The 13,383-nt window shown below is 47.4% G+C and overlaps 1 protein-coding gene across 2 annotated transcripts in view; it reads right to left on the bottom strand.

The window, feature by feature from the left end:
- Window positions 1-926, bottom strand: part of CAPZB (capping actin protein of muscle Z-line subunit beta) — a 66,559-nt gene extending 65,633 nt beyond the window's left edge. The window contains exon 1 of one of the 2 annotated variants that reach the window (XM_035117843.2): window positions 756-926. In XM_035117843.2, the coding sequence (XP_034973734.1) occupies window positions 756-758 (3 nt within the window). In that variant the 5' untranslated portion in view covers window positions 759-926. The remainder of the gene's footprint in view (window positions 1-755) is intronic. The other variant, XM_035117844.2, reaches the window with a different exon arrangement.
- Window positions 927-13,383: the final 12,457 nt, after the last annotated feature.

Here is a 13,383-nt window from a genome sequence, read left to right on the forward strand (position 1 = left end):
CCCCCGCCCAGGCCTTGCCTCTCCCCCAGAGCCACACCCAGCCCCTTGCCTCTTTTTGCTCCAGCCCGGACCCTGACAGGAAGCACAAATCACTCACTCTCCTCAAGCCACCACTACCCGACTCCTCTCCCCCAAAATACAAATGAATATCTGGGTCCTCCTACTCCCCCCCTCCCCAGCGTATCTACAACGCCTCCCCACTTTTTACTCCACCCCAGGCCCTGACAGGAAACACAGGTAACCGTCGAAAGTGACACCCAGAGTCTTCTTTCCTCCCCGGTCCCCTCTCCCCTCCCCAGTGGCCACTCCCCTAGGAGACCTCAGACTGGCCCTTCCTCCCCACTTCCAGGATCCGACAAGAAGCGCGAATAACTCTTTCTCTCCCACACCCAGCCCTGCTCCAGAACCTGATCGTGTCCTGGCTTTTATCCCCCGCCTCGCCTCGCCTCACCACCCCGATACTGGCCAGGAGCACAAATAACCCCCTCGACACCACCACCCCTGATTTCCCTACCAGCAGCCGCCGCACCTGGCTCCCCCGGCCCCCGAGCTGTAACCCCTGCCTGTCCCCTTTTCACCCCAGACAGGAAGCACCAACAACTCCCCCCGTGAGCCCTCCAACGCCACCTGGATTCTATTCTCCGCCTCCCCCCGCTCCCCTCAGCAGTGGCCCCTCCCCCCAAGAGGACCCAGGCCGGCCTTTCCCTCACAGGAAGCGGCTCCCCACTTCCCCAGAGGAGTCGCCGTCTTCTTACCATGATGCCTCCTCGGGACGGGGCCTCTCAGCAGTGGCGGGGGGGGCGGGGGCGGCGACGGCGGTGGCTCTTCAGTCCCTCCGTCCGGCCTCTCCGAATTCTGAGCCAGGCCGCAGCCCTCCTCCACCGCCTCCCTTCTTCTTTTTCTTTTTGCCACTTCCGCCGTTGCCTAGCAGTAGCGCATCCGGGTCAACGGCGCGCGAGCGCGCGAGAATAGGAACAGCCGCCGCCGCCACCGCCCCTCAGCTCGTCAGCCAATCAGAAGGCGGCTCGCCGGCCATCGCCAAGTATGGAGCTGGAGGCGGCGCGGGGGGGGGGGAAGGAGTGGGAGAGACCATTTTCGGTATGAATGGAAAGGGGGAGCAGGCGCAGGTGTGGGAGGGACCATTTGGTTAAAGAGGGGAGGGGGATCTCAGAACAAGGGGATACGAAGGGTTTGGAAGGTAGAGTCCATTGGGAAGGCTACTGAGTGGGGAGAGTGAGCGCAAAGGCGTAGGAGAGACCATTATGCTGAAGAGGGGAAGGGGATATTCAAAGCAAGAAAATCTAGCTGGAGTGGGAGGAGGGTTTGGGAAGGGAGAGACCAACTAGTGGGTAATAGAGAGAGGGGAAAGCATAATGTTCTGCGGGGGGGGGGGTTGACTCAAGTTGGGAAGAGCCTGTTTCCCCTTAATCTGCAACATTTACCCAGAGTTTAAAGGCAAGGAGCTCCTCCCCCTCCGCTCCCCACTGCTTGATCCCAACAAGAGGTTCAGAGAGGGTAGACTGCTCCTGAGCATGGAGGCTATTTTCCTAAATGTCATGGCTATTATATTCCTTGGGGAATTCAATACATCATAATAATATGAGCCTGCTGGGTCACACCAAAGAGACAATCTAGGCCATTCTTCAGTCTTCCTACATCCTAAACCTCTGGGTTTAAGCAGGAGTGGCACTATTACAACTGTGAATCTTTAGAAGCAGGAGACCTGATGAAGGGGCATCAGCTTTCCATGCAAAGTGTCCAAGATTGTATCCCCAGCATCTCCAGGTAGGGCTGGCAACATCCCTGCCTGAAACCCCAGAGAGCTGCTGCCACTCAACAATGCTGAGCTAGATGAACCAAATGTTTGACTCAGTATGTGGCTGCTTCCTGTGTTTATATAGTCCTAATAGGATTGTTTACCAGCAATGAGGGGTTGCACTCCTTCTGCAGGACCAGTTTAGAAGTTTTGGGGTGCTCCTAGATCCATCACTTGTCAGAGGCCCAGGTGACCTCAGCAGCTCAGAACACACGTTTCCAACTTTGGTTGATGTGTCCACTATGTGAGAAAGACTAAGACAGGATGTGCCTCAAACTCAGTAGAATAAAACAGGATGCTAGGACAGGATGCCTGTCAGCTAAGTTAGGATAGGACAGGATGCTAGGACAGGATGCCTGTCAGCTAAGTTAGGATAGGGGGTGCTATGTCAGCTAAGTTAAGGTAGAGATAAGGAAGCATAGCTCCTACTTCCTAATAAGGTTAAACTTTAAAATAGCGAGCGTAGATTGGTTAATGTATAGAAATGTGTCTTACTCAGGTAGATTGTAAGCCAAGCCTCTAAAGGAGGGGCGGCAGCAGTAGGGAAGGATATAAAACTTATGTCTGTACATTGCTCTTGGCTCTTCGCACCACTCAGGTCGTGGAGCCCGCCTTTGCAAACGCGTTACAATAAAAAGGAAGTGGTAAGACTTATCTCGGTGTCTCCTTGTCTGATTGCAAGTCCACGTAAGGGACTTCTCACAATTTTGGTGCCCAACGTGGGGCCCTCGACGGTCTGCACGGCGGGAATCTCGGAAGAGGGTCAGCCGGCACTCCGTTCTTTTCGGAGAGACCCACTGTCCGGACCCCGTGGTGACAGATCCCGAGGGCTGAACGACGGAGAACCGATTTAAGTGGGTCTAAGGGAAGTAAGAGAAAGGAAACGGTCAGGGACCGTTGCAGTAAGCGACTGCCTTGCCCTGCAGGGACGCCTGCCAGTTCACCAGCCACCGAGAAGGAGGCACTGGACTGAAGGGGGTGAGTATTGTGTGATTTCCTGAGAAGGGAAAGAGAAGGGAGAAGGGTGTATTGCATTTGGAGTACATGTGTTTTTGTAGTTAAGGAAATAAGGTGTTGGCCTGTTTTCGCGGATGAGCGGAGTGACAAGGAATGGAGCCGGCTGAAGGAAAGAGACTGTCTCAACCCCGCAGGATGGGTGAGTAAGGGACCCCGCAGCAGAGGTAGGGGCAAGAGGCCTGATCAGCCTCGTGGAAGTGGTCTAGTAGGCACGCAGTAGAGGTAAGATGTGACCGAACCATCCTTCCATAGGGTAAAGGTAAAACGCGTAAGGTAAAAATAAAAATAAAATAAAAAAATAAAATGAAAATGAAAATGGGAAGGTAAAAGGGAACCAGGTTAGGTTGGGAGGCTGTTTGTGTGAGGCGCCTATATGCATGCAGTGTGAAAGAGTGGGGGACCGTAGAGGAAACCCAAAACTGAGTGTGGGTCTCTGCCTTGGCAGAGACCGGACTGGGCAGTAGTGCGTTTCCTGCGTGTGGGCGACCACCCAGGCCACGAAACCCAGGTGCGAGTGTGTGAGTGCAGTGAATAATTGAGGTGAAGGGAAAATGGGGGGAGGCTCATCAACCCCAGTGTATAAGAGTTTAATGGAACAAGCAAATTCCTTAAAATGAAGAAAAGATATATATATATGGTTATATGTTACATGTTGTCTGTTATGTGTGTTTGTTAAGTATATGTGAGTCTGTTCTTTGTGTCTCTGTCAAAAGGCCAGACAGAAACCCATAAATAATTAGAGAAAAATCCAGCCTGAGAGTCTGTATGTTAGAGATCTCTGTTTTTCTTGAAGTAAATAAGAGCTGTACTCAAGACTGAAAATGTTCAAGGGATTTGTTTAAATTTGGCCATAATATCCACAGATAGTTATAATTGCAAGCTTGCTCTAAAATTTTTAGTTTAAAGAAGCCATGTTGGACCTGATCAATCTTAAACATGGCAATGTGAGAATGAGGTGTGCAAATGTTTTGTTATTTGAAAAGGGCTCCAAAATAGAGTCTTCCTCTAAGTGGTAGAAAGGAAAGGAAAGAATTCCTGTATGTGTTAAACTGTATTCTGAGAGGGGGATTGCCGCCCTTGCAATTAAAGAGGAAATAAATTTGGAGCTTATGGGGAATGTTTAGTTGGAATTGAGTTTATGAGAGAGCTAATTTACTGTCATGTTCTATTCTACTTTGAAATGTGCTGTGAATTTAGCCTAATGTTTTCAATATGGCGTGCCTTCTAGGAAAATATTATTAAAGGTAGAGGTTCCATAGCCAGCAATTGTCTACCTGAGTTCGTTTGGGCAGAAGGGCTCCTACAGTCTCTGTGAGAGCAGCCAGGATTTACTAATAAGTAAACTTACTCCCAAGTAAGTTTCCTTTCATGGGAAAGCTGAAAGGGAGGGGGGGGGAAAGTATTGCTAGGAATTCCATTTGGTGTGAAAAGTACTCACCCCTTCTCAGTTTCTGTATGTGCTTATTTAACCCTTAAGTTACTCCTATCCTTTACGTTAGGCATACCATGCAAATGAGGATGATTCTTCTCTAGAAAATTCACCCAACTTGGGTATCTTATGTGTTATAAGCATCCCTTAGACTTTTTAGTTTAAGGAAGTAATTTCTGTCTTGAACTGTTTATCTTAAGGGTTGTTAAAGGCTTCTATATAAATATTGGTATTTTTATCTTCCCCTTCTTCTTTTTCCTAGTACACTTGTGTGTTTGCATGATAGGGCATAGCCTGGGATTCCTTTCCCAGTTTTATGTCTGTATTTAAATGTATGTGTCTCTCTGGTAGCACAAATCTTGCTGTGAACCCTGTATTTTAGAGCAGTGGTTCCCAATTAGCTAATTACTGAGGACCCCCTATTTTTCAAAAGCCAAGCCACGGACCCCCTACTTTTGAAATTTTTGATAACTCTATGGTAGTTACCTCTGCAAAGCAAGTTTTTGAACAAAATGTGGGGTAGCTCCTAATAAGCAATGGATTTTAGGGATACTAAAAAACAGACTAGGGCTGGGTGATAGCTGGTTTTCAACATCATGGTATATCAGCAGCTTAGCATCATGATATCCTGATAAACCATGATGTGTGCTCCCCCCAAATATGGACCAGGCGGTGGTAGAGGGTGGGGGGAAGTCTAACAGAGACCTCACCCCCCCCCTCTTCACCCATGATACACCGCTGAGTGAAGCCGTAGTTGCAGTCTGTCCCTCATGCTGGTCCTGGGCAATGTATCAGCCAGGCCTAGTGGGGTTGAGGGAAGGAGCAGCCACAGAGGTCGGATGAAGGAGGTCAGGATATGCAGTGGTAAAGGAAGATGGGGAGGCTATAGAAAGCGGGGCGCTCCCCAACACTTGGTCAGCTCAAAAATGTGAAGTGATGGCATTGACTCGTGCCCTAGAATTAGCAAAAGGATTGGATGTAACCATATGGACAGATTCAAGATACGCGTGGGGAGTAGTTCATACTTTTGGCAGGACATGGAGGGAGAGAGGTTTTATTAAGGCGGATGGGAAACAGATTGAGCACGTAGCCTTGTTAGAACGGTTGCTAGAATCTCTGATGGGGCCTCGAAGGATAGGCATTGTGCACATATTAGCTCATACCAAAGGAAACAGGCCGGAGGAACAGGGAAATGCTTGAGCAGACCTCAGGGCCAGGGAGGCAGCAGAAGGGGTACCGAGGAAAGAAGTGATTCAGCAGTGTATTTTGCGGATACCAGTTGTGGATCCGCAGGATTTAAAGAATCTCGCCTTCACCCCGAAGGAAAAGGGATACATGGAAAAGGAAGGATGGGAAAGGAAAGGAGATGGATGGGAAACCCCAGAGAGGCAGATAGTCCTTCCAAAATCGGCTATGTTGAATATATTGGAGAAAATACATGAGGGAAGCCATTTGGGCACTGAGGGAATGATTAATCTGGTAAAACCTTTATATTGGAGCAGGGACATGTGGCCCATGGCGCACACTATTGCATGGAAATGTTTAATATGTCAGAAGGTTAATAAGGCCCGAGCCAGAAAGACAGAAAGGGGCGGGCGACCGTTAGCGGTGTGGCCATTCCAAAGAATACAAGTAGATTTTACTGAGTTACCAGAAAGAGGGGGGCAAAAGTATTTATTGGTGTTCAAAGATCACCTAACTGGATGGGTTGAAGCCTTCCCTAGCCGCAGAGCCACGGCTCAGGTGGTCAGCAAAGCTATTTTAGAGCATATCCTTCCCCGCTATGGAGTAGTGGAAGCAATGGATTCAGATAGGGGAACTCATTTCACCCAATTGGCAATGCAAGTAGTGATGAGGGCGGTAGGAATCACGTGGAACTTTCACACCCCCTGGCATCCTGAGAGTAGTGGGAAAGTGGAACGGGCAAATGGAGAAATCAAGAAACACTTGACCAAGCTGTATCTAGAGAATGGGTTGCCCTGGACAAAGAATCTCCCCCTGGCCTTATTGAGAATGAGGGTGGCACCTCGGAAGGATACTGGCTTGTCCCCGTTTGAAATGATGATGGGCCACCCCTATCTAGCTCTCCTAGGAAACCCTCAGATTGAATTTAGGGATCAGTTCACCCAGAAATACCTGCAGTCACTGTCCCAGTCTTTGTTATCCTTTCACAGGCAAGGCATACTAGCACAGAGGCCCCCACTTTTGGAGCAACAGCACAGCTTCCAACCTGGAGACCTGGTCCTGATAAAAGCGTGGCGAACGGAGAAACTCACCCCGAGCTGGGAGGGCCCATACCAAGTCCTACTTACCACTGAGTCAGCAGTACGGACCAGAGAACATGGATGGACCCATTACCACCGGGTAAAAGAGCTCCACCTGAAAGTTGGACGGCAACGACTAGTCCAGATGACCCGCTGAAAGTGACACTCACTAAATCAGGAACCAGGATCCAGCAGGACACACCGAGACTGTAAAGCAAATGTGTTTGTTCTGTACTTGTGTGTGCTTTTTCGAATGTTGTTGTTGTGCTCATTATGAGGGGTGCGTGCAATGTGTGCATTGTTCAGAGGAATGTAATGTTATTTTCATGGAAGACATAATCCTTCAACACTGTAAGATAGCATTAGGAGGAAAGGTCCAGTGTGAGCTGGCAGAGAGTCCAACAGTGCGGCAGGCATTGGAATATCTGTCCCCCGAAAGGGCCCCATTCTTTCTGAGTAAGAGGGCAAGGTTGTGGTTTGCTTTGATGCCTGTGCTGCCATAGATAAGGGCCAGGGACCTAACGGGAGAGCTGGAGTTTGGTGTGGGAATCACGGATGGGAACAGTCCTATCTGCAGGAACGGAAATATCTGTTCAAGCGCATCCAGGGCAGCAATATGGGAGGGAGTCCACACACAGCCCACCTATAAGAGACCTAGCGGATAAAATACAAAAAAAAAAAAACAGCACATGTCCCAGTACAGACCTGGGAAGGGTGGGACATGTCCTGGTTGGAGAAGTTTTTACCCAGTGGATGGTTGCGAGGAATCCTTTTTGCATTAGCAGGACCCCTTGTGATTTTAATCCTTTTCTGCTTTTGTATGCCCTGCTTGCTACAATGCTTACAGTCAATGATGGAAAGAATGATGGATAGGACAGTTCCCCCTCGCATAATGATGCTAATGCAGGCTTATAAGTCCCTCCCAACAGGTGCGCCAGAAGGAAGTCTAGAGGAAGATGAGGAAAGTGGACTAGGCCACGAACTACTCTGTGAGTTTGAGACAAGATACAAAAAGAGGGGGGATTGTGAGAAAGACTAAGACAGGATGTGCCTCAAACTCAGTAGAATAAAACAGGATGCTAGGACAGGATGCCTGTCAGCTAAGTTAGGATAGGACAGGATGCTAGGACAGGATGCCTGTCAGCTAAGTTAGAATAGGGGGTGCTATGTCAGCTAAGTTAGGGTAGAGATAAGGAAGCATAGCTCCTACTTCCTAATAAGGTTAAACTTTAAAATAGCGAGCGTAGATTGGTTAATGTATAGAAATGTGTCTTACTCAGGTAGATTGTAAGCCAAGCCTCTAAAGGAGGGGCGGCAGCAGTAGGGAAGGATATAAAACTTATGTCTGTACATTGCTCTTGGCTCTTCGCACCACTCAGGTCGTGGAGCCCGCCTTTGCAAACGCGTTACAATAAAAAGGAAGTGGTAAGACTTATCTCGGTGTCTCCTTGTCTGATTGCAAGTCCACGTAAGGGACTTCTCACAACTATGACTGTTCCTCAACAGAGAGAGGCTTGCCATAGCAGTCCATACATTAGTAATTTCACAATTAGACTACTGTACAGTAGCTGCAATATTCATGGCACTTCACCACCTGATTTCTGCAAATCAAGGCACGAGAGTGGGGCAGACAGCCTCTGCCTTGCTCCATTAGCAACTCTATATACCACCTTACCCTATCTTCCTATTATGTGCTTTCCCCATAACCAGGAAGTGAGATGAGTACTGTAGAAACTCTTGCACTTTCAGCAGGATTCAAAGACATTTCCTGGATAGATAACAGAATCAGAGCTGGTGCAGTACAGTATTTGATATGGATGGGACGGGGTACTCCAATATATTGGAGCTGTAACAGGAACCCCATGTCCCCAGGGAAGAACTGTTTCAGTTTTTCCACAGACATCACATCACACCTGCAGACATGGGTCCTGCAGGCTGGAGAACTGCTTTGATCTCACTGTGAATTGTGTTACGGCAGGCTGCTTTGTGGCTGGGAGCAGAAAGGCTGCCTGCTCTTGCAGAATTGGTAAAATGCCCACTGCTATGGATGGAGGACAGCCTTTCTGTTCCTCTATTGTTCCATGGATTCACCCTGCCCCCTCTCTCGCTGTGCCTGCCTTCTGTTTTGATCTAGAGGTTTCCCTAAAATTAATCCCGGTACTGGTGCATGCTGACAGTTCTCGGTTCAAGTCTTTCCCCCCTTTCTTCCGGGTTACTGATGCGCACCAGCGCATAGGTGCATGGATTAAATCACAGCTTCAGAGAAAAATGTTGATCATAAGAAACAGCCTTGCACAGAGTTAAGTAGAGCCATAGCTACATGGGGGCTATCTGGGGTTTTTTGCCCCTGGTGATGCCTCCAGCCTGTGTGTAAGTATGGAAATGCGTGGGGGGGGGTGCGTACTAAACTGGGTCTTTGACCCGGGTGAAATAAAGCCTAGTTTCACCCCTGGAGACCATTGGTCCACCTAACTCATTACTATCCACACCAAGGGTAGACAAATTAGTGCCCCCATGTTTGTTGCCCTACAATTTATGCTTGTTCACATCATCCTTGACCACTGAATTGCCTTCTCTTTTTCCTTACCTCCCGCACACACATCTCAAGGTGACGTTCAAAATGCAATAAAGACAGCTTTAAAACTGCTGGCATGAACACATATAAACTTAAAAGCAATATAAAGAAGACACCCATTTTTCCAGCTGCAAAGGCCTGTTGGAACAGAAGTGCCTTCAGTTGTTGTTGTTTTAATGCAGATAAAGTGATTGCCTGTAGTTTCTTGGCATGGTTGCTATTCCACAGCAGAGGAGCAGCTACACTGAAGGCCCTGCTGTGTGATACGGTGGAGTGGGCTCCTGAGATCTTTTTAGTTTAGACTAGAAAAGGCAAGCAGGAGGTGACATGATAGCAGAAAACGATGCATGGCATGGGGAATGCAAATAACCTAGTCCTAGAGAAACTTGTCTCCCTCTCTCATAACACTAGAACTCGTGGACACCCAGTGAAGCTGAATATCAGAAGATTCAAGGCGGAGAAAAGGAAGTCCTCCTTCATGCAGCGCATAGTTAAACAATGGAACTCACTCCCACAAGAGGCAGTGATGGCCACCGGTTTGTATGGTTTTAAAAGTGGACTAGACATATTCACAGAGGAGAGGTCTATCAGTGGCTAATACCTATATCCTCTGCCTCCACGGTTGCTGGAATACCAGTTGCTGTAAACCACAGGAGGGGAGAGCGCTCTTGTGCTCTAACCCTACCTGCCGGTTTCCCAGAGGCATCCGGTTGGCCACTGTGAGAACAAAACATGGTCATAGCAAATATTATTGAAAAGTATTCAATTATCTGAGGTCCCCCCCCCCCCCCGGGAAGAAGCTTGCCCCCCGCAACTTTGATTTCCTAAAAAAAAAACTCAACAACTTTGGCTGCCCCCCTCCAAACCCAAATCCTGGCTATGCCCATGGAACAAGATGTGGGAGAAGTGCATTGACTGGATAGCTCCGTTGGTTAGAGCATGGTGCTGATAACACAAAGGTTGCAGTTTTGATCCCTGTAGGGAACAGCTGCAAAGGAGGTTGGACTACTAGATGATCCTCAGGGTCCCTTCAAACTCCTATGATTCTATGCCTAGATGAGCAATTGGCCTGATCCAGCAGGCTCCTTTTATGTTTAGGAGAGCTTATGTGCAAAAGAGCTTTCTGCATTCCTGATCTTGATTACTTGGTACTCAGCAACATCCAGCTGTCTGTGCTCATTTACCACCCTGTGAGCCTTAAGCTTTCATTCCCTCCATGCAGAGGTCTCCCCCACCCCACGTCCTACAATGCATCGCCCTAGGCGTTCACTCCATCCTCTTCCCCACCAAACAAATGTGCTCATTTCCAAACGGGCCCTGCCATAAACATCCACATGCATGCAGCTGGTCCTCATTTCAGACCGTGTTCTCTCGGAGGCTGGAGAGCACAAACATTTTTTGGCCGGTGAACTTAAATGCAAATATTTGGGGCAAAAACGAAAAGCAGCTGTTTGATCCTTTTTATACCTCTTCTTAAGAGCAAATACAAACTCCCGCCTTTCACCACCCCAGTGCTTGTCTCTGAGCCATAAAGGGGGGGAAAAACATCCTTGCCTTGAACTCTGGGTGTGTACTAAATAATGATTAAGGAAATGATGCTATGTGGACTAACGAATCATTCAGGAATCTCTACGGCCTTTTGAACACACATGGAGTACCACCTTCCATGGAGTGGGGGGACGGATTGAATCATGAGCCAAAACAGAAAATCCTAAGTGATTCCCTACCCCACCCCCGTACCCTCGGCTTATGATTTATTTTTTAAGGTATTCTGTTATAAAGGAGAATGGAGGTCCAAGATGAATCCCAGGCAGTGTCTACAAGTTCTGTCATTATGAAAGAGGGACAAAAACTTATATGCACCTTCTCCATGTCATGACATATGGAGGAGGGAGAAAGATTGTTTTCTGCTGCTCCAGAGAAGCGGACATGGAGCAATGAATTCAAACTTCAAGAAAGAAAATTCCACCTAAACATTAGGAAGAACTTCCTGACAGTAAGAGCTGTTTGGCAGTGGAATTTGCTACCAAGGAGTGTGGGGAGTCTCCTTCTCTGGAGGTCTTTAAGCAGAGGCTTGACAGGCATATAACAAGAATGCTTTGATGGTGTTTCCTGCCTGATAGGGGGTTGGACTGGATGGCCCTTGTGGTCTCTTCCAACTCTATGATTCTATGACTAATTTTGTAAACTTCTATCATGTCACATTTTCTCTAAACTAAAAAGTCACCAAATGCTGCAGCCATTCTTTGTAGGGGAGTTGCTCCATCCTCCTGATCATTTTGAGCTGCCTTTTCTGAATCTTTTCCAACTCTGCAATATCATTTTTGAGGTGAGGTGACCAGAACTGTACGCTGTACTCCAAATGCAGTCACATCAATGATCTGGCTCCATAGAAAGCATCTTATTAGATTCTGTATCTCCCAGTTACAAGCATACTAACAAACATAGTCCAAGAGGTTAGCTTGATAGCGCTTAACCTGTTCACAAAGGCACCCCATATGCATTTAATAAGGGGTCTTTTGGATCGCATGGGCAGTGAAAATCAATTCCCATTCACGCACTTCCTCTCTCTGTGTTACAGCAAAGGTGGTGGTGGTGGGGAGATGCTGTCTTTATGAGCATTGGAAAGCATTTCATCACAGTGAGCCAGGATTTCTTCTTTAAAAGGGTTTTTAAAGACTGTGGGGTTTGCGGCAGATCTCCCAAAGATTCACTGCATGTGGAAAGAAGCCATAACCACCGGCCTTAAACAAAGGAGAGCTCTCTTTAACTTAGTAACCCCCAAATGTTAACTATGGGACAAGTTAGATCCACACATGACAAGTTTTCCCGTCCGTGCTTTAAGATCAGTCTCTGAGGCCCCACTGGCATCTGATTGTAGTGCGCTTTGGTAGCCTGTAGGTTAGATTACTGCACATGGGGCTACTCCCAAAGACTGTCTGGAAACTGCAGAAGTCATCGGATGGGTTATTAACTGGGACCAGAGTTCTTTGAAAGAGGGACTGGTGGTTAAACCACTCTGGGAGGTCCAGCTCCGAGGGCCTTCTGGCGGTTCCCTCACTACGAGAAGCCAAGTTACAGGGAACCAGGCAGAGGGCCTTCTCGGTAGTGGCACCCACCCTGTGGAATGCCCTCCCACTAGAGGTCAAAGAGAACAACAATTACCAGACCTTTAGAAGGCATCTCAAGGCAGCCCTGTTTAGGGAAGCTTTTAATGTTTGATGGATTTCTGTATTTTAATGTTTGATGGATTTCTGTATTTTAGAATTTCTGTTTTGTTGGAAGCCGCCCAGAGTGGCTGGGGGAACCCGGCCAGATGGGCGGGGTATAAATAATAAATTATTATTATTATTATTATTATTATTATTATTATTATTATTATTGCTCGGTGAGGGAAACAGGAACCCTACTAACAAATCTCAGCACTACAGTCCTCAGGATAATTTGGGGAAAGACGTTCCTGTTAAAGTGGTACATGAGTGCTTTAAATGTATGGTGCGGACGTGACAGAGTGGTTAACTTGTTATTTACTAATCACTCTGAATGTGGCTTCTTCAAAAGCTTACTCACCATCATGCTATGAACCTGGTTCCCCTCTGAATCCCCCCTTGCCCTTAAAAATTCCTCTCCTTTTTCCTTATTTATTTATCAGGCTCGGTATTATGAAAAGTGCTTGTAAAAGTCATGAGATGGCGGCGGGGAGGATTTGGAAACAGAGTCATCTGATAATAAATATCCACAATTGCATTGGATGGGTTTAATTGCTGGTGTGTGTCCATGGCAACTGAAGGGGGGGGCGGGAACCTGACCTTTTGTATAAATTTTTTTGCTCTGCCATCAACTTTCTTTCCCAGGAGGTGGGAAATGGATTCAAGGCTGCTAATGGAAAACGTCTTCCAGACTGCTCTTTGATAGCCTGGCGACTCCTGGATTAAAAAGCAGCAGACGAAATTCACCAAAAAAAGAAAAAAAAAGTCAGACTTAGGAAACAATTAGATGGGATGTTTTCCATACCTCTCAAATAGAATTTTGCACCCTGGGGAATCTAATGCAGGATGACTGCCAGAGACCACGGGTGGGAGAAGTGAAGTTTTTTGGGATAATACGATCCATATTCAAGAATGAAATCATTCTCAGTGAGACTGATACATTTAAATTGGTATACTGTTGGTATATTACCAGTTATGTCATCACACAAATCCAGTTGAGAGTAGGCTGCGCTGGAAAGGGTGCAAACCAGATTGGCACCAGGTTCCACATGGTGATGGTCCTGTCCTGTGGT

This window comes from Zootoca vivipara, chromosome 6 (genome assembly GCF_963506605.1).
Source record: "Zootoca vivipara chromosome 6, rZooViv1.1, whole genome shotgun sequence".
Classification (NCBI taxonomy): Eukaryota; Metazoa; Chordata; class Lepidosauria; order Squamata; family Lacertidae; genus Zootoca; species Zootoca vivipara.